The following is a 20,714-nucleotide window of genomic DNA, read 5'->3' as shown; positions in this document are numbered from 1 at the left end:
TTAAACTTATTATTTATTCGCTCCATTCCCAATCTGTGGTATCATTAAGAAAGTCATTAATGTTATAGTAACCTTTACCACACAAACGTTTTTTAACAATTCTTTTGAATAACGTAATACTTTTGCTTTGTACATTTTCTGGGATCCTGTTGTAAAAGCATATACATCGCCCCACAAAAGACTTGCTAACTCGACCTAGTCGAGTAGTAGGCATTATAAGCTTATGAATGTTCCTGGTGTTAACATTATGGTTATGACAGTTACTGGCAAATTCACTTATGTGCCTATGAACATACCTTACATTATCAAGAATATATTGAGAAGCAACAGTCAAGATGTTAATTTCTTTGAATTTTGCTCTCAATGATTCTTCTCAAAGTCCTAGTATCTGTTTTTATTTGCTTGGAATATCTGTACTGGGCAGCAACACATGGTCGTGTTTCGCGTCGCTTCGTGAAGATAATATTAAGAAGACTGTTGAAAGTTTTCAGTAATCTATACCGGTTTTTTGTTCGGTTATAATGCGAAAACTGCTGAACCCATCGGAATAACACTTATACCATAAGATGCGGCGTGTTTCTGAGAAAGTTTTAGTATATGATATGTTGGTGATAACAAATCCGGAACCCACATTTTCGTTCAAGCAACTGAAATCAGCGGGCGCGATGTACCCACTTAATAGCAAAACAACGTTTGCTGGGTCAGCTATTTTTAGATAAATCAGATTGAATCAAGAAGTTTTGAGTCCAACCTTCAGTAAGATGAACAATATGTTATATTTTTAAAGTGATAACCCTCACTTATCGACTGAGCCAACCGTTCGAGTGACTTATCGTTTATGCATGCTTTGTTCAACGCTCAGGTTGTGGCTTCATCTACAGGATCTACTTTACAGTTGATAGCCTGCTCAACCCCAATATTTGCATATCAGGAAATTGACTTGAAATGTCTCTCTTGCTAGTCTAAACAATTTTTTATATTTTTATAGTTCAGTTGGAAAGATAGCTCGCACGGAACGCGAGAGGTCGTCGGTTCGAGTCACGCATCGTCCATAAAATTTTGTTTTCAGTTTAACTTCAGTAAGTTGTCTGCGATTTGGTCTTTACTTCCATAATCAGACATAACTACGTAACTATGTTAATTTGAGGGCAATTGGAGCTGCGTGATGCTCACAGGTAAGTGGATAGCACTCATACGACTGCATAACTGTTGGTACTGTCTGTGCATACACTTAGAAAATATATTAGCGTAGAGACCACCAACTTTGATTTTGGTAATATGTGCTAATAGTACTTCAAAATACTAAGGAGCTTAATACCTTCTTTTTTTCGAGAGGCGGAAAATACATTTCAAGCAGAAAGATAAACATTTATTTAGATACACACACAATTAACTAAAACAATACAACTTTATAATATAAAAAAACGTGTGGTGTTTAAAAAGGAAGCCATTCACCATGAGTACCAGCACAAATGTGTTGCAAATTGCAATGCTGATCTTCTGTGGCCCCCGTGTGACACATGACCTCAAGGGCGACACCTTATCCCAACTTATCCACAATTTACTTATGTAGAAGCCGAAAAGGGACCCATATTAAGTGGGTCTCGGGTGTAGGCACCCCCTACCGGTAAAACCCTCCTCTATGCTGGTAGCTCGAAAGCTTTGCAAGAAAAGCCGGGCGGGGTCTTTCTCGGAAGGAGACTCGAACCTCGGACCGACTGTCGCTAGGCCGGATGCGGTAGCTAATGCAAGCGTAGTAGACAAAATCTGTTACAATAACAATAGATTCGCTTATCTTTTTTATTTAAAAGAGCCCAAAAAGAATACTGGGAGAGTTTCTTGCGCCCCTTCTTCTCTCTCAAAGCGCCATTTGCTTCCGAAGCGGTAGTAGTACCTAGTATATTAGAAATTACATCAAAAATAATTCTAAAGGAATCAATTTTCAGAAAATAAATGCCTTTTATGCCTTTTATCAAGGTCGTGACTGGCGGTCTGGTGTGACAATTCCGCGCGCGGTTCTTGTATGGTTTGCAGCTCGGATATAAATGTGTGACAGAGAATGTGCAGGTGGAGTCGTGACTGTGAGCTGGACTTTCCCGATCATGGCAGCCGCGCTGTCTCCAGGAGTCGTGTTGTTCGCTCTGGTGCTGTGCCCGACCCCTAGCATACCCGTAAGGATACGTACACTATTGTTATTATACGGCCTTACAAATAAACTTGGTATAAACTTATACCTGAGAATAATCCAAGAATATGAGAAATGTTTACAAATATACATTTTGATAATTATTGGTGTATTCGGACGTATAACGTTTCCCGCGTTTATTTGCAAGGCTGCTTGTCATTCGGAAAACTTCAGAATTATCATTGTATTGACTGTGTTGTTAACGATATAGTCAAAATTTTGCATATTCTAGGTTTATTCTCAGATATAACTTTATACCAAGTTTGTTTGTGTGTTTACTTCCACTCTTCCCCTGTAAAAATCTACAAAAAGAAACAACTTCCGTAACACAAAAATAACAGTTAAAAAACTAAAAAATATGCTACAATAGAAAAACAAAATAGTTTTCAATTAGTTAAAATTTTTTGGTATTGTGATTATTAAAAATCTATATTACTGTAAAAAAAGCTTACTGCTGTTAATTTTTTCTTTTTTAGTCTTAAAACCATACTAATTTCTTAGTACCGAAAAATCGTGATTTAATGTGCGGATGTTTAAGCCAAAGAGGATGTTCTTAGTTTAGCACGCGCTTGGCTTGGTTTTGATACAAAAAAACAAATCCTGAAGGTTCTGATAAGAAAAATGAGACTATAAACATTATTGACTTGTCTTCGGGCCTTTATAAATATAGAGTTTCAATGTAATCTGACGTTTTGAATGGATCAAATATTACGTTCAAATATTCCTTTACATACATCCGAAGGCAAATAAAAGTAAGACAGACTAATTATTGCATTGTTATCGTTAATTGATATGTGTGCACTTCAGTTTCGCAATCATTGTGGCTATGTCGGTGACTTTAGTTCTCCTGCGGATCTCCTTATTTCTGATTCGATTTCGAAGGCAAACTCTATACAATTAATGGGCAAATGAGACTTAACATCGTATGTCTCAAGGTGACGAGCGCAATTGTGGTGCCGCTCAGGATTCTTGCAAGGTTTTTCAAGAACCCTGAACGGCATTTCGTTGTATTGGGCAGGGCGTATCAATTACCAACAGCAGAACGTCCTGCTCATCTCGTCCCTTATTGTAATACAAAAAAATGCATAGCCGTCTCTATTCGCCTCTGGGCGACGTTAGGGACCACGTCTAAGTACCGTAAGTCATCACTGGCAACACACACTGGTTGAAAACCTTAGTCTTCAGACACTGTGGTATTTAGGACGAAGAAGATATTACGGAGCTTCCCGAACGTTAAACGTACTCGTAAAAAATTTTGACAGAACAGGTAATAACGGTTACGGGAGTAGTTTCAACATGGACATAAGACATGATCTTCGTTTTGTCCATGTTCATTTAAATTCATACATTCTGGTACATTTTATTCAACAACTTTGAGTATTCCTAATGACGTGCTATTATGAATTAAAGCGGGCAAAATATAGTCAAAAAATCCATACTAATAAACGGAGAGCCTTTTTTGCTTCTTATACCGCGAAAACTACTGAACTGATAGGCGTTCATAAGAGTAATTCTTACACCGTAAGAGCGCTTTCGCACTACGTCCGATCTGAATGCGATCCATACCCGTGAAAATAAGGTCCGGTGTAGTCGTAACTATTTCTATCGGTTGACGGAAAGAAATCGGATGACGGAAGCCGGATCTAGTGCGTAAACTACCATAGAAATAGTTCTACGGCTACTACGGACCGTGTTTTCACGGATAGGGATCGGAAGTAGTGCAAAAGTGCTCTAAGATGCAGAGATTTTCGGAGAAGGCTTCAGTATACAATTAATAGTGATTAATTATCCGGCAGCAAATTTTTTTTTACTTAGAAATAACAATTAATTTACACATAGTATGTTAATTCATACAATGAGCGGCCGCGGTGTACCTACTTAATTTATATGACAAAACATAGATGCCAGCACTTGTATATTATTATATACCATTAGCTATTCACATGATCCAACAACACATCAATTTTCTCAAGATTCCAGATCGTGCTATCCTTTCTTGAATTTTATGGGACGCACAGACAGACAGACTAGGACAGAAATACAGACAGAAAGAAAAATTTCAACAATCGTATAGTTGATGTACTCGTCGATAGTCTAAAACGTTTCTTATATTATAAAATTTTACAAATACAAACTAATTACAGACAGAGGCTACAAATTTATTTAACAAAATTATGATGTGTAATCTGATACTGTCGGTGGGATTTTATACACCATTAAGTACTTCACACATAAAACTTGTGGAATTCAAAAATTATAATTATTATCTTAATTGTTATAAATTACCGGAACAAATTACAAAGGTACATGCAGGGATAAGAAAATAAATGGAAAATGTATTATTACTTATAATTATTCAGAATATTAAGTTCTAAAAGTAAAATATGATAATATTTTGCAATTATGAAAAGTAATTTAAGTAAGTATCTACTTAAATTACTTTGACACTTACTTAGACTTACTTAGACACGGTTAGACACATCAAGTCCATTTAAATTTAAATACTGTGGGATACCAAATACATGGATACACACTAAGAATAAGTTTATTTTACTTTGACTTTGAATACTCACAGCATCATGTGGCATCGTACATTATAGGCTCCTAAACATAAACACTATAAGTAGTGATATTAACTGCGGAGGAAGATGCTCCCACACACCTCAGGCCCCGACTGCATATCTGCACTTGTACTCATATTACAAGAACTCGTCAGAACGAGTTGTATTTCACGCCATGAGACCAATAATGGAGCGTTGTTTACCAAGGTTTACCACGAGCCTGAGCATCCGCTGTCGTCACGGCTCAGCCCCTGGCCCCGACTGCTGGGGCCGCTGCGAGACGAAGACCAGCCCCGTATACCTCTACCCTCGCCGCAGGAGGTGGAGGCCATCAGGCGGGTGGCACAGGTGCTGATTATGATTGGACAACAGGTACTGGCAGGTATAAGATACTCAAGTAGCCCTAGTCTCGTGACAAAACGAGGTTTCGTATTCTCCTAAGACAAATTGACGGCTTAATTCCGGTAATGGTACAGCTACGAATCGATTTAATGAAATATCAACTGTTGGGAGATGAGTTTCGCAATAGTTTGACATTTGGTTAAGTCGAGTATCAATGACGTTTTTGGCGTTTGTCCAGTTTTTGAACATAAGTTACTTCATAATTTACAAAATTTTTATCACAATTACTACGTTATTGTTATTTCGAAGTGATTTATCTTAAGTAATAATGCTGTCGACCTCTTTTTTATTTAAGGATTATTGATAGTTCATTGATTGAGAATAATTTTCAAAATATGTGGCAGACATAATATTAATACTAGTAAACAAAAATTTACTGTAAATGTCCACCACTAGCCTATGTAAACTCGACAAGTCATTGTGGTTTTTTCAAAGCGAAGTTGCAGAATGCAAATATAAATGATACGAAAACTTAGGCATCCATTGCCCTAAAGGTTTTAATTATCTTAATAATAATATAATATTAATTGTGATTTATTGTCAACTTAAAACATACTATAATATAGCTTTTTAATAGTAGTAGAAATGTTTCCCATTTGGTAGAACTGTATGGGCAATATATATATATATATACATTACATCGAGCAGACTCTCAAATGTCGTTGACACGCGGCTCCGATCCAGTTATGGTTCAGTTAACGTTCGAGGGAAATGATACAAGAATACCAATTAAGAACAAACCGGGGATAGAAACGGAACTAAATATCAACGATTTTTAAATTACGTGAACAGCACGGCTGATTGTGAACTTTCTAAGTCACTACATATTTTAAAACAAAGTCCTGCACTGATTTTTATCTAAGTTTCACCAATGGATAGCGTGATTCTCGAGGAAGGTTTAAGTATATAATTTATTAAATTTTGAATACATTTTTGTATATATTGGAGGTGTCGGAAAAAAAGAAGCCACCTGGGAGCTATCAACGAAATAGCTGTCTAAATCCATTTAGATATAATAAAATAATGTAGTGTGGAATTGTGTATCTAATATAAGTCTACAGAAATGTCCTCGATGGCATATGCCTAACTTTTATATCCATTTTAATACTTTAAAAATTGAAGTTATAAAGCGGTAATGTTAAAGCTGATTAAACAATCAATCCATATCATTTTGTTAGTACATATTATTATAACAAAAATCATTAATTTCCGATTGCTTTAGACTTTTTCCTATATACTAAGGTACATAATTTTTTGTTATTTTGACAAAACAGATTCTGTCGGGTCAGCTAGTAAAATAGAGTGGAAATTTCATTCCTCTGTACTATTACCGATTGGTTAATTGACTTAAGTTCCATACCATATGTGGTTAGAGAGATTAGACAATTAACTTTCATAGCTGATGCGGCGCGACAAGTTTAGTTATTTCCGTAGTATTGTGTTGTATAGTATATTGTTATTGGACAATTCTGAAGGTATTACTGAAATACCAGCGAGATACAAATTTTTCAGTTAAACTGCGAAAAAATGAAATAGGAACCATTACACTGCTATTTGGTACCAGGCGATTATAGTTGAGGAAGAGTTTGTCTTATGTATGACGCGAGTATAACTTAATATATTGTAACGTTGTGCGCACAACGTGGTACTACATAAACACTAGGAACACATAAATATGGTAGCGGTGATTGTAATGTCTTTCATAGCAGTCGAATCATATGTCACCCTAGCAACATGTACGAGGACTTCATATGCTGTTTAGAGGTTCATGCAGAATCAGGTATCACTTCTGAAATGTGTACTTTGTACGCACGCATTTTTAATTGTTGCACCTCAATATATTCTAGATAATGTTATGTGTGTACATAAGCACATTAGCGAGTTTGCTAGAAACTGTGATAATCAAAATGTTAACACTTGGAACAAACATAAACTTGCTATGCATACTACTCGGTTAAGTCGAGTTAGTAAGTCTTTTGTTGGGTGAAGTATGTTGATACTATAGTTTTTCTACAAAACGAATGTGTTACGAAATTCCAAAGATTTGTCATAGATTATGTTAATAGAACAGAATAGACTTTCTCAATGATACCACAGATTGGGAATGGAGCTACCTCAGGTTATTAAATAATAAAATTTATTGTACGATAGTACATTGTTATGATATTTTATTGTCTATGTGTCTAGCCCCCTGCTACTAGTTAGTTTCCCCTACGTATGTCCTCATTTCTTTTCTTTATGGAAAAGGAGGATAAACGAGCGAACGGGTCACCTGGTGTTAAGTGATCACCACCGCCCACATTCTCTTGCAACACATGAGGAATAACAGGAGCGTTGCCGGCCTTTAAGAAAGGTGTACGCGCTTTTGGAGGTACCCATGTCGTATCGTCCTGGAAACACCGCACAAGGAAGCTCATTCCACACCTACATGAATAAGAGCATGCTTTGGACGTGATATTAGCAGTAGGGGAAAAGGTTTTACTAAAATCGGTTAGTAAGAGAATGTTCCATTTGGTTAGTTAATAATAATAATAATTTACTTCTCTTAAAAACATAGTTTACAGTAGCTAGTGGCCGGAGTCACCTTTTAGGCAAATAATGCCTGTACCTGGTGTCTCCGCTCTTCCATTTCAGCAATGAAAGTTATACATGGTCACATGTTGATTTTAAAATGAACAAATATGACATAACATTCTTATAACAATTTATAAGCAAATAATAACAAAAGCAATAAAAAAATTAATATATTTAATTATTATGTCAAATTTAAATATCAACATAAAATGTTATTTTTAGAATCTCCCTGTGCTGGCCTTGGTAAGTACATTTTATTTTTAATAAGAGCATATTATATTAGGCAAATCCCGAACAAAGCCGTATGCATTGCCCTCTGAGCGATGAGCTTTCTCATAAGGACCATAGTTAGCGACCACCATAAAAAACTATAATAACCCACAAGTCTCGTTCTGGTTTCAGGTGATACCAGGTATACTTGGAGACACCAGCAGTACGCCACAGCAGCAGTCTTCAACCATCATCCCCAACGATCCCGTCATTGAACCATAATTAATTATATTTATAACTAGCTGACCCGACAAACTTTATTTTGCCATATAAATTATTTTTAGAGTTAACCGTTTCTTGGACATTGCAACATTGCTTTATTTTTTTTAAATAAAAGATTTTTTCTAAAATAAACGTAGCCTTAGTTACTCCTTATTACGTCAGCTACCTGCCAATAAAAGTCATTTCAGAGATTAGCCGGAACAAACAGCAGACAGACAAAAATTGTAATAAATGTTATTTTGGTGTATGTACCGTATATGTATTCATATACATGTAGTAAGAAACGATTATTTCATTAATACAAACAGATACTCCAATTTTATATATATGTATATATGTAGATCTGATTAAGATGCAATCAGCCAATCTACCTGGATAGAACCAAGAGTGTAGCGAATGATAAAGCGGCTTCAAAACAATAAATTTGACCGTTATTGTGTCTTTCAAAGGTCATCACAATTTGTTACCTCTGAATAATTGATTCAAGTTTCGCAACATAAAATGCATCACAAAAATACCGTGCCTAGCCGAGCCCTTCAGAGTTCAAGGTGAATATTGTAATAATTACAGGCATGTGGATGTTACATCACTGTTTTAGTATGTTTCTTTAAATAAATTATATTTCCACCTAATATTAAGTGCTCTAGAGGATGCATAGAAGCGTTGCCGGCCTTTACGTGTACGTTTTTTTTTTGAATATTTCCCTATCTATTCTCGAAGTGTTCCATTTTCAAATACTGTGAATTTTTTTTGAATAATTTTATCACAAATGATTAGTCCAGCATTTTTCCGTTATAGAACACGTATAAATATTTTATTTATTTATTTATTAAGTTTATTTACAATCACTTACAATAATACACACAAATTTAAAAAGTAGAACTAAAAACTAGGAACTAAATGTTATGATTATTTATAAATAAACACAGCATGCACAGAAATAATGAATTTTAGGTATTATATAAAATAAGTTAAGAATTAAACAGTTTTTTTTTATTAATAAATGAGTAGGTTACATAGTTATACACAGTTACATCAATTTTCCAATTATAACATTATTAAAAATTACCATTTGTCTTGTAAATTCCAGAAGAAGGTTATGGAATCAGCAAATATGTCAACATCAGCTACGCCATAAGAATTTAAAATTTTACATAACCGTGGGACTGGGGAATTAGTGCCTAGGATCATTCGAGGAAGTGGAGGGCACAGTGGAGTAATAGGCTTACGTGGAATTCTTACTGGAACTCTTAGACTAAATTTATTTAGCAACTTTACCGGCCAAGCCCGATTTTTGAACAAACTAGTTTTTCCTAGGCCAAACCAGTTCATTCTTTAGGCGATAGGATAAACCGGAGTAGACTAGGCTAAACTTGTTTCTCCTATCGGCCTTTGGACAAACCCGTTTCGCCTAACATGAATAAGTATACCGCAGGATAAACTGGTTTTGCAAAGTCAATACTAGTTGTGCCTCGTCGAAAATCATTATTACTGCCTCGTCTAAATGTTTTTTTTCTTACCTTTTACCATCAGCAGTGGAAGACTCCTTTGCACCGCACGCCGGCAGGCGGGTACCACAACGGCGCCTATTTCTGCCGTGAAGTATTACTATGTGTCGGTCTGAAGGGCACCGTAGCTAGTGAAATTACTGGGCAAATGAGACTTGAGAACTTATGTCTCAAGGTCACAAGCACAGTTGTAGTGCCGCTCAGAAGGCTTGGGTTTTTCAATAATACTGAGCGGCACTGCATTGTAATGGACAGGGCGTATCAATTACCAACAGCTGAACGTCCTGCTCGTCTCGTCCCTTCAATGGGTACAGATATGGGTTAGACAAGAGCCAGTCTGTAGCTCTAATCTTTATAAGTCCAGACCGTTGACTTTCAGCCAAGCTTGGGTACATGGGTACCTTCAAAAGAAGCGCGTACACCTTCCTTAAAGGCCGGCAACGCTCCTGTGATTCCTCTGGTGTAGCAAGAGAATGTGGGAGGCGGTGATCACTTAACATCAAGTGACCCGTACGCTCTTTTGTCCTCCTTTTCCATTAAAAAAGCTTGGGTACTTCGTGCCTTGTGATTAAGTGTTGAGTTTTACTGCAAATTTATTATTCTATAAAATGTTAAAATAAAATACCTAGATATGAGGCACTTTATAAGTAAAATAACCATTACCTTTTACAGTCAATTTAAGGTTAAAATGTTCCCAAGCCAGTAAAGCTCAGGAACACAGACTTAGCTTCCAAATAGTTGCTTTAGATTAAAACTATTTATTCAATAAATATTTACAAATAAACCGAAAGTTACCTCTCATTGATATTTAAACGAACTTTTCAGATTTACAATTCGATTCTTTAATAGAAATGATCAAATCTGCTATCCAAGTAAACACTAAACTCTCAGTGATATCGCACACTAAAAGAATATTGAAGCCATGGATAACGCATGGAGTTTAGCGTTGCATCAAACTTCGAAACAATATTCAAATTAAACTGAGATTAAACCCACAGAGTCTTATTCTAAAATTAACCTACAAACTTTTCCGAAATTATTGCACTAACCTCATAAAGAAGCTTAAAATAAAATACAACAAAGATCAAATAAATAAGTCCCTAAGACACCCTAGAGCTCTAGTACTATAAATGGTAGTAATATAGTGGAGTACTATAAATTGAAATAACTCATTATAAGCCTCCTAAAACTAAAAACATCGAGCTACTTGATATTACTCCTGACCCACAAAACTCAGTAAATCTGATTAATAGAATCTTTATTGAAAATGGACAAAAGCTGGCTAAAACAATTATTGAGCAAACTGGCACCTACCAAAGTCTCTCTATACATCATTTTCATTCGTCTTCTTTTGTACTATTTGATACTGATACTGAAGAGATTAACAGCATACTTATGAGTTGTGACTCTAGAAGCGCTCCTGGCTGGGACGGAATTTCAACGAAATTTCTTAAGCTCTCTAAAGATTACTTGATCCCACTTATAACAAGATTTGCTAATCTCTGCTTTAAATCAGGTATTTTTCCTTCCTCTCTAAAGCGTTCCATTGTTACTCCTGTGTACAAAAGTGGGCCTAAAACTGATGTAAACAATTATAGACCTATCTCTGTATTACCTATGTCTGCTATTTCAAAAATAATAGAAAAATTAATTAAGAATAGACTTCTTAAATACTTCAATAAATATAATATTATTTCCAATTGTCAATATGGCTTTAGAAAAGGTGTTTCTATACAAGACGCAATTTTAGGCTTAACAAAAACTATAGTAAGAGAAGTGGACAAGGGCAATAAATGTCTCGCAGTTTTCCTAGATTAAAAAAAGGCCTTTGACACAGTTTCTATTCCCATTCTTGTGCGTAGTATGGAGGGCCTGGGAATTCGTGACAAAGCCCTCTCTCTCCTAGACAGCTACCTAAATGACCGAATACAGGAAGTTAAGGTTGACCACAGCACAATGGAAAATGAGAAATTTGGCGTACCGCAGGGCAGTGTACTTGGCCCAACACTCTTTTTAATCTATATTAACGACCTATGTAACCTCCTGATTGACGGGGCGAGTATATTCACTTATGCTGATGACACAGCCATTGTTTTCTCTGGTATCTCGTGGAAAGCCGTACAGAGGAAGGCTGAGATGGGCCTTGAAAGAGTCTCGAATTAGCTAAACCAAAATCTATTGTCACTCAATATATCAAAAACAAACTATATATGTTTCTCTCCACATGACAGGTACTAGCCCGTTCAAGACTTCTATATCAGAATCCATTCATGCTCCAACCCACACGATTTAAATTGTAATTGTCCCTCCATAGAAAAGGTGAATTGTACCAAATATCTCGGCATCCTGATTGAGCAAAGGTTAAGTTGGCATTCCCAAATCGAACTGGTCATAACCAGGGTGTGAAAACGTGTGGATTTTTAAAACTCTGCGGCACGTTATGAATAGCACAGTACTTAATAAAATATAAATCGCTTTGGCTCAATCAGTGATCACCTACTGCATCCCGGTATGGGGCGGTGCAACTAAGATAAGATAAATATGATAAAGAAACATATGAAAATTGCAAAAAACTAGCAATCAATTAAGCTGCAATGTTTGGCTGCCTTATGTATGTGACACATATATCTCAGTGATGAAGTTTTCGAAAGCAAATATCATTCGAGATTAACAGTTGCCTACCTAGAAGACACATATCGAGTTTGCTATTCTTCTCGAGAACCAAACTATAAAAAACTGGCTCAAGACCTTCGGTTAAGTTCACATTAATTTAAGGCGTTGTGTTTATTTATTTATTAATATTTATGAGACTTACAGCTAGCTTACAATTATAACTTATGAAATAATTAAAACTAATGAAGGATACTTAAAAATTTCCTCATTTATGTAGAACTAAAGATATAATTTAATTTTAAGCTTCTTAATACAATTATTTAAACTGGAAGAAGTTATTAGTTAAGATAACACATACATCTAAACAAAACAAATCTTATAACTATATTTACAATACTACGACTACATAAAATTAAAGCTATCAGTACGTGGAAGCGTACCAAGAATACTGGCAGCATTACCGCGTTGGATAGCTAGGCTGATCCGTTGACCGAAATAGCTGCCAGCGCTTGGGTTTCGAGTAGCCTTATTGAGGCGCAAAAATAGTATTTTGAACATTCTCCGCGCCTCTGGGCCCCACGGGCCAAGTGTCTCGACACCAAACGGCACAAAGATGTATGACTCACTGAGACCAACCTATTTGCGACGCTTGCTGTCTTAGGCAGTCGAAGCAGCAGCCCCAGCACCAACTGACGTAACGGTTTGATCCTCAGGTCTTAGTCCTGATCATTAGGGGTATGAAATATAGATGTTTTCCGATTCTCAGACCTACCCCATATTCACACACAAATCGGTTTTGACGTTACCGGGACACGAAAGTTTTATATATTAGATATAAAATGAAAATAAATAATAAGAACAAACACTTTCTTTTTATGTATTTTTCAGTAAAATAAATTCCACATATTAATAAATACAGCATAACACACATGATCGGATTTGGTACGGCCGCACCATCATCGGATGGTCCGGTGGGTGCCTCGCACCAATCGGCGTCGCTCCGCACGGCAATAATTATAATTTTGTGTGATGGCCAAACGACATACCGTAGTATTTGGTCCGTTACCAGACCGCGTCCGATGGTTCGGCTGCACCAAATCCGATGATGTTTTTAGGCTATTAGCGGTGTTGGTTTTGGCGTGTGTTGGCGAACGCGTTCGGCCCACGGCGGCGGTAGTGGTGCCACCACCTGACAGTGAGGTGGTAGAGTAGCTCCACCCAGCCCAACACCACCACGCCGCTCAGAAACAACCACTGACTTCCCATCAGAGCTGCACATCAGTAATTGACAATATAATGTGAACTAAAGCTAGGGTTCCCATTGTATCGCTCGTATCCTTTACTACTAAACTAAGGCTGAGATCAATACAGCGTACTTTGGCCAGTCTTGTTTTTTTATGACAATAAGGAAAGAGACGAGCAGGGTGCCGTAGCTTGTGAAATTACTAGGCAAATGAGACTTAACATCTTATGTCTTAAGGAGTCGAGCGCTATTGTAGTGCCGCTCAGAATTTTTGGGTTTTTCAGGAATCCTGAGCAGCACTGCATTGTAATGGGCAGGGCGTATCAATTACCATCAGCTGAACGTCCTGTACGTCTCGCCCCTTATTGTTATAAAAAAATAGGTCTTAGCCTAAGTGCGCCAGTAACACAATTTAAAGCCAGGCTGAGTTATTTTCAAAGTCCAAATGTTATTTGACGATTTATAGAATTATTATTATAAATAACAGTCACATGTTTTGGACCTACAAATTTGAGATGCTTGCATGTATGTATATGTAGGATTCTGGAGTCTACATCATATTTATCTGGCCCGATGACGGATCGGTCACTGACTCACTATAATAATATTGGTGTTGCGTAGAGACGTAGCTTCATTGTATGTCTTTTATCGCATTTATCATGGGGAGTCTGAAGAGCTGTTTCACCTGATTCCTGCCACCAAATTTTACCATCGCATGACATGCCACAAATTAGGATATCATCTCAACCATCTGAATGTGGCCTTCTTCCACGGTGCGGTTTTCAAGAAGCTTTCTTCCACGTACTACAAAGCAGTGGAATGAACTTCCTTCTGCGGTGTTTCAGGGACGATACGACATCGGTACCTTCAAAAAAACGCGAAAACCTTCCTTAAAAGCCGGCAACGCTCCTGTTAAACCTCTGGTGTTGTAAAAGAATGTGGGCGGCGGTGATCACTTAATTCCAGGTGACCGGTACGTTCATTTGTCCTCCTTTTTCATAAAAAAAAGCTACAAATTACAATATAATTATTTCCACTATCTGGATGTGTGGTGGTCCTCCACAGTGGGGTTTCATGGAACTTTCTTCCACGTATGACCAAGCTGTGGAATGAGCTTCCTTGGGCGATACGACATGGGTGCCTTCAAAAAAAGCGCGTAAACTTTTTAATGGGCCTGCAACGCTCTTGTGATTCCTCTGGTGTTGCAAGAGAATGTGGGCGGCGGTGATCACTTAACACCAGATGACCCATACACTCGTTTGTCCTCTCTTCTATGAAAATAAAATTACTTGCCTATCGTCTCGAACCAGCGCAGTCTCGGTTCGACCACCAGCATAACCGGATCTTCGTTAGAGTAGAATATTCTTATGACGGAAACATTTCCCATAGTTTGAAGTCCGTTTCTGGTAACAAATTAAGCATCAAAATTAACAAGTCTACTATACCAGTAGTGGCGCATTAAGATTATGGGGAACTTCTAGCATCAGAATCTAGTTCATTTCAAAAACATTATCTGAAATTTGATACCATTACTATACACATCAAAATAGGATCTGCCTATTTTACGAATAACTGACACCAATTCAACGCTTCTCGAAATTTTTCCATTACTGTCTGTATTTAGTATTTACATCCTTTTATAACTCAAGAATAGCTTGAATGATCTTGATATTAAAAGTGATTGTAATTTAATGGATATTTATTTATTTAATTAAGTTATCATACGCGCGAATCTTCGGGAAATCTTTAAACTATTTGTTTTCATCTCTAATAGAGTAATAGCCTCTATTTTCAGCAAAACTAAGTGACTGACTATGTAAGTACTTACACAAACTTATTGTAGAACATCTTATGCGACTCATAGAAGTGGTAGTGCACGTGGTTGATGTTGGTGACGTAGTTGAGTCGCTCGCAGTCGAACAGACAGAGCTCGCAATTGATGGAGTCGGACACCTCCTCTGACAGACTACCAGTCCACTGCTGCCCGGGGAAATACAGCGTGAACTTCTCTGGGGACAGGTAAGGCGTATCAGGGTAACTCCGGATATAGGGTAAGTCCAGATCCTCGCTTCAATCAAGAGTTTGTGTCGATGTGGCATGACACAAATAAAAACAACTTTAGATTATCCGGATTTACCCTGATGCACTCTATTGAATGTAAGCTTCGTAGTCGGTGGGGCGTATAAAATAAGCACGGTAATACTTCAAGCCGGCCCACATTCTTGCGTTCTACAAAGCGCAGGTCCGGCCACACATAGTGTATTGCTGTCATCTCTGGTCTGGCGCACCCCAGTATCAGCTCGATCCATATCACCGCGTGCAGCTCGAATTGTCAGAGACCCAGTGCTCTGGGAATGGCGTTGCGACTTAGTGTTGCGCAGAGACGTCGCTTCATGTGTTTTCTATCACATTTATCACGGCGGGTGTTCCGAAAAGCTGTTTCACCTGATTCCTGCCGCGGAATTCCACCGTCGCACGACACGCCGCTAGGATATCATCCCCACTATCTGGTTGTGTGGCGGTCCTCCACAGTAAGGTTTTCAAGGAGCTTTCTTCCACGTACTACAAAGGTGTGGAATTTATTGGAAATAGGCGAAAGTAATTTTCGGATAGGTAGGTCAGTGTAGTAGTGTAGTGTAGTAGTGTCACTATGGCATACCTGTCCCTTACACGTACAGAAATATCATCCCGAGGGCTGCAGCGTGTGCAACACACAATTGAGCACAGCGCCTGCAGCTCGGTGATAACCTCAATATTTGTGGAGGGGGGGGGGTGCTTGGACGTGCAGCTCACAACAATCTGTCTCCTGTTGGGGATCACCTCGATGTTTGTGAAGGCAGGGCAGGTGCTCGGGCGTGCAGATTGTGTCGCTGACAGCGGGCTGCAGAGTGTGCGGAACACACGAGCACAGCGCTAGCACCGCGCGCCGACGGCACCTCATCAGGCACTCCACTTCATTGCGTTGGCGCTCATCTCTGCTTGTAGGCATATGGCAACCTCGCTGTAATACATCCTGGCGATCAAAACTCAGCGGCTTGCCGAATGAAATTATATATTATTGGTAACGTTTTCCTTCTTTGGCTGTTCTTTTCTCGTAAAATTTTCATTCGACTAAAGATTTTAAGGTCATCCGCATAAAGCATGGAAGAGTCATTAATATATATAATATACATCAATGGGCCGAGAATGGATCCCTGATGGATGTCAGATTAAGATGTTTATAAAAGACCTGTAATTGGTACAGTCACCAGGGTCACCCGATTATTTCCAAACATGAGGGAAAACACAACTCTGTATAGATTTGTTAAAAATCAAGTAATGAGACCCAGACTAGAGCCTCTACGCAATATTTAATAAATTTAAGGAGGATTGCCATCTGACCCAGCTCATTTATTGGGATCCAATGCCCTAAGTTTCTTTAAAATAGCCTAATATTAGATAAACACTAGGAATAAGTCCGTCAAGTTTACTCGGGACCTGACTCGAATGACAGCACTAGGTAGTATGGTCGGCAAGAAAAAAACAAAACCAGTTTAAATCAAAAATGATATTAAAAGTATAATTTAACCTCGCACTCCATTATCGATGGAATCATTTATTGAAAATACTCGAATTATAAATGTTGATAAGCATACCCGAGCGTCGCTGTATCTTTTCAGAGAAGGACTCGCCGTCTGCTTGTTCACGCTAAGTTTGAAGAAAACGGAGGCGTTATGTTGAGCCGGGTAAGACCTGATGCCGGGACCCTCCATCATGGGATACTGGTTGCCATCAAATAGGAGAACCTGTCGAGGTCATCGCTGCTATTTTAAACTTTGGCGAAACTCTAATAGTAAGTTGAGATACAATAAATTATATTTACACAAAAGTGAATTTGCTAGAAACTGTCATAACCATAATGTCACCTGGAACAGACATAAGCTTATAATGCCTACTACTCGGCTAAGTCGAGTTAGTAAGTCTTTTGTGGTGCGATGTATATGCTTTTACAACTAGATCCCAGAAAATGTTCAAAACAAAAGTATTGCGTTGTTCAAAAGAATTGTTAAAAAAACGTTTGTGTGGTAAAGGTTATTATAACATGACTTTCTTAATGATACCACAGATTGGGAATGGAGCGATCGCCCTCGGGCCATTAAATAATAAGTTTAATTGTACAATATTACTTTGTAAACATATTTTTTGATGAACAAAAAAAAAGCCCGCTGAGTTTGTTGCGCCCATTCTTCTCAGGCCTGAGGCATTCATTTTGGAATGGGTGGTAGTTGTTTTGACTTGTGACTAAGTGATGTCACATCCTTTTTTGAATAAACATATTTGAATTTGAATTTATTTCCTCCGTATATGCTATGCTATTACAGTGAGTGTTATTTATTATAAATAAATTACGTAGTACGAAGTATTGTACCCACTTACTTTATTATGCGATTAAAATTTACCAATATATTATCTATATCACATTTTTTATGCTAATGTGCCACCTATAGTATAAGTATGATGTATATTTGCTTAAAAATTATAATATGATTAATTATAATTATTTATTTATAATTCTATTTTATAACTCTATAAATTTACTACATGTACATGAAAAAAAATCACAATGGGAAAACTACAACAGCTGGTTAATGGTTCAGATAACTCTGTAGGTAGGTAGGTAGCTACCCACCATAGGTAATTACGTACATACAAAAGAGCGCTATATTCTTACCAACCCAACCTTACTGGGATTCCAACCAAATAAATATTTTTGTTGGAAATGAAAATAGAATTATCAAGCTTTATTTAATAAATATTTATGTGGCCCACGCTCCATACAATACTGGTCATTCTCCTTTAAAAACAAATTAAAAGTAGATCCTCAGAAAAAGTTTTGTGAGGGGTTATAATTTAACATTAAAGTTGCGAAGTTAGACCTCAACATCACGCCCCGGACGGCGGACGTAGGCGTGATCGTGGAAGTTATCTTTCACCACAAAGAACAGTCCCGAATCAGAACCTAAGGAGTCCTGCCTAGCGACGGGATTCTTGCTATCCTCAGGACTGAAACAACAAAATATTTCATTTAAAATCATTCACAATATTATCTAGAGTTTTATCGCGTAGTAATTATAACCACTCTACATTCTCCCCTTATCACCCATCACTCTTATCACTATCACTTGAAAATATTGATGAAGTCATTTTATTTTTAACCAATTATTACTATCCACGATAATTAATAATTAATATTATTATGTAAAATAAAATAAATACTATAAGCTTAAAATCTGTAATCCCACGAACCTCTAGGATAGCAATCTGCGACTGTTTTCACCGATCAAAACACATGTCAGAATAGTCCGATTGTTTATTGACAACGCAAAACTACCATTTTCGAACAGAGGACAATCTTTAATCTATGATCCGTCCTGTGAGAGATTGTGTGATTGTTAAGATTAAAATCTCTATCTATGGATTGATTATTGGCATGCTTGACTCAAGATATTTATTAAAATATCAATCGCGGTTACCAAACACTGGATTAGGAATGATTATTAATATCGGGCGTTAGGTAGGCGGTGCCCACGCGCAGCGATAAGAATGACTTATCGAGTATATTGGGACAGCTTCAGATTATTGACAGCTAATTAGTGACAGTAGAAGGTTGTAATTTATCTTTATCTGTAGATAGTTTATTGGGAACGGCCGTTAGTCACTTGATGTTAGCTGATCAAAAGCGTATTGCATCATAACGGCCCCATCACACCAAGCTTTTTAAGGCGCCGTCGACAAGCGTTCCACGCAACTGCGATGCAAACCGAACCCGTTGTTTTTCAACCAATTAACAAACTACAATTACAATTCACACCATCATACATAACTGTAGTAGTCGACGACTTACGGCCGTTTTCAATAACCTTGCCTTGACTCGTGAATTGCAATTTCCATACAAATTTTATATCGCTGGTAAGCTATGTGTCGTCACATTGACAAACAGCGTGCACGGATTAGGTGAGTTACCGTCGATAAATTTATTGGGACAGAAAAGTCAACAATACTTACGATTTTTATCGCAAGTAAGAAATAGACTGAATATTCGGAACGGCCGACTTTATCTAGACGCATAAATTATCTTAGTTTTAAAGTAATGAATCTGCCATATTATGATCGGTAAAAGTAGAGCTGGTGAGAAGAACATACAAGAAACTCAACGGCCACTCTTTTCAATCAAATAGAGTATTTTAAAGTGGCTGTAATAAACATAACAAATTATACTTCAACGTTGACTGCTGACGACAGCTGAGAACTAGGTTCTACTCAGCTTAATTTAGCTTAAAGAAGACCAGATTATTTTGTTCGAAAACAACAGACACGTACAGAACCATCCACATCTCCGCCGTTCGCATAATAAAGCTAGAACCAAAACCCAAGATTTGCCTGCGGACTAAAGTCCGCTACCATTACCAATAAAACCAGTGGGAGGCTCCTTTGCACAGGCTGCCGGTTGATTATGGGTACCATAACGGCGCCTATTTCTGTCGTGAGGCAGTAATCTGTAAACGGTATTGTGTTTAAGTCTGAAGGGAGCCGTAGCTAGTGAAATTACGAGACTTAACATCTTATGTCTCAAGGAGTCGAGCGCAAATGTAGTGCCGCTCAGAATTGTTGGGTTTTTCAAGAATCCTGAGTGGCACTGCATTGTAATGGGCAGGGCGTATTAACTACCAGCAGCTGAACGTGCTGCTCGTCTCGTCCCTTATTTTTATAATGATAAAAAAAACTAACTAACCTGAATTGCGAGTTGAAAACACAGCAAAAACCGTTGTATGTGATCCTCATAGCGAAGAGGTGGTGACAGGGGAGTACTCGGGACCCCCAAGCACACTTTAGTAACATTTCTCCGCAGCGTGGAGATAGCTGTAGGTAGTGTTACGGAATCAACATTAACCAAAAAGAACTTTACGTGAAACCATTGCCACATATTTATTATCACTTTTTATCTGGCAGCTACCTCGGTCAAAGAATTAGTCAAGCTATTCAAAGGGGGAACGCTGCCAGTATCTTCGAAATCTTGCCTAAACGGACTACTTTTAATAATATGTTTTAGTTATTATATTATATTTTTTAAAGTTTTTTGTTTTAGGTTCATTGTT

The 20,714-nt window shown here is 37.6% G+C and overlaps 1 protein-coding gene and 1 long non-coding RNA gene across 2 annotated transcripts; one reads left to right on the top strand and one right to left on the bottom strand.

The window, feature by feature from the left end:
* The first annotated feature begins 1,013 nt into the window (after nt 1-1,013).
* LOC126970958 (uncharacterized) lies at nt 1,014-5,098 on the top strand. The gene is made up of 3 exons (XR_007730747.1): nt 1,014-1,175; nt 1,978-2,171; nt 4,954-5,098. It is a non-coding gene; the product is annotated as an uncharacterized LOC126970958 (long non-coding RNA).
* Nucleotides 5,099-13,198: 8,100 nt separating this feature from the next.
* On the bottom strand, nt 13,199-20,424 carry LOC126970955 (pickpocket protein 11-like). Its single transcript, XM_050817100.1, has 7 exons — nt 20,351-20,424; nt 18,495-18,621; nt 17,214-17,363; nt 16,399-16,579; nt 15,407-15,587; nt 14,872-14,981; nt 13,199-13,606 (listed from the first exon to the last, which is right to left on the bottom strand). The coding sequence occupies exons 1-7, from the start codon at nt 20,398-20,400 to the stop codon at nt 13,455-13,457; spliced, it is 951 nt and encodes a 316-aa protein (XP_050673057.1). The 5' UTR covers nt 20,401-20,424; the 3' UTR covers nt 13,199-13,454.
* Nucleotides 20,425-20,714: the final 290 nt, after the last annotated feature.

The sequence above is a fragment of the Leptidea sinapis genome, chromosome 22 (genome assembly GCF_905404315.1).
Source record: "Leptidea sinapis chromosome 22, ilLepSina1.1, whole genome shotgun sequence".
In the NCBI taxonomy this organism is placed as follows: Eukaryota; Metazoa; Arthropoda; class Insecta; order Lepidoptera; family Pieridae; genus Leptidea; species Leptidea sinapis.
The sequence above is the reverse complement of the archived record's forward strand: the minus strand, read 5'-3'. Positions and strand labels throughout refer to the sequence as shown.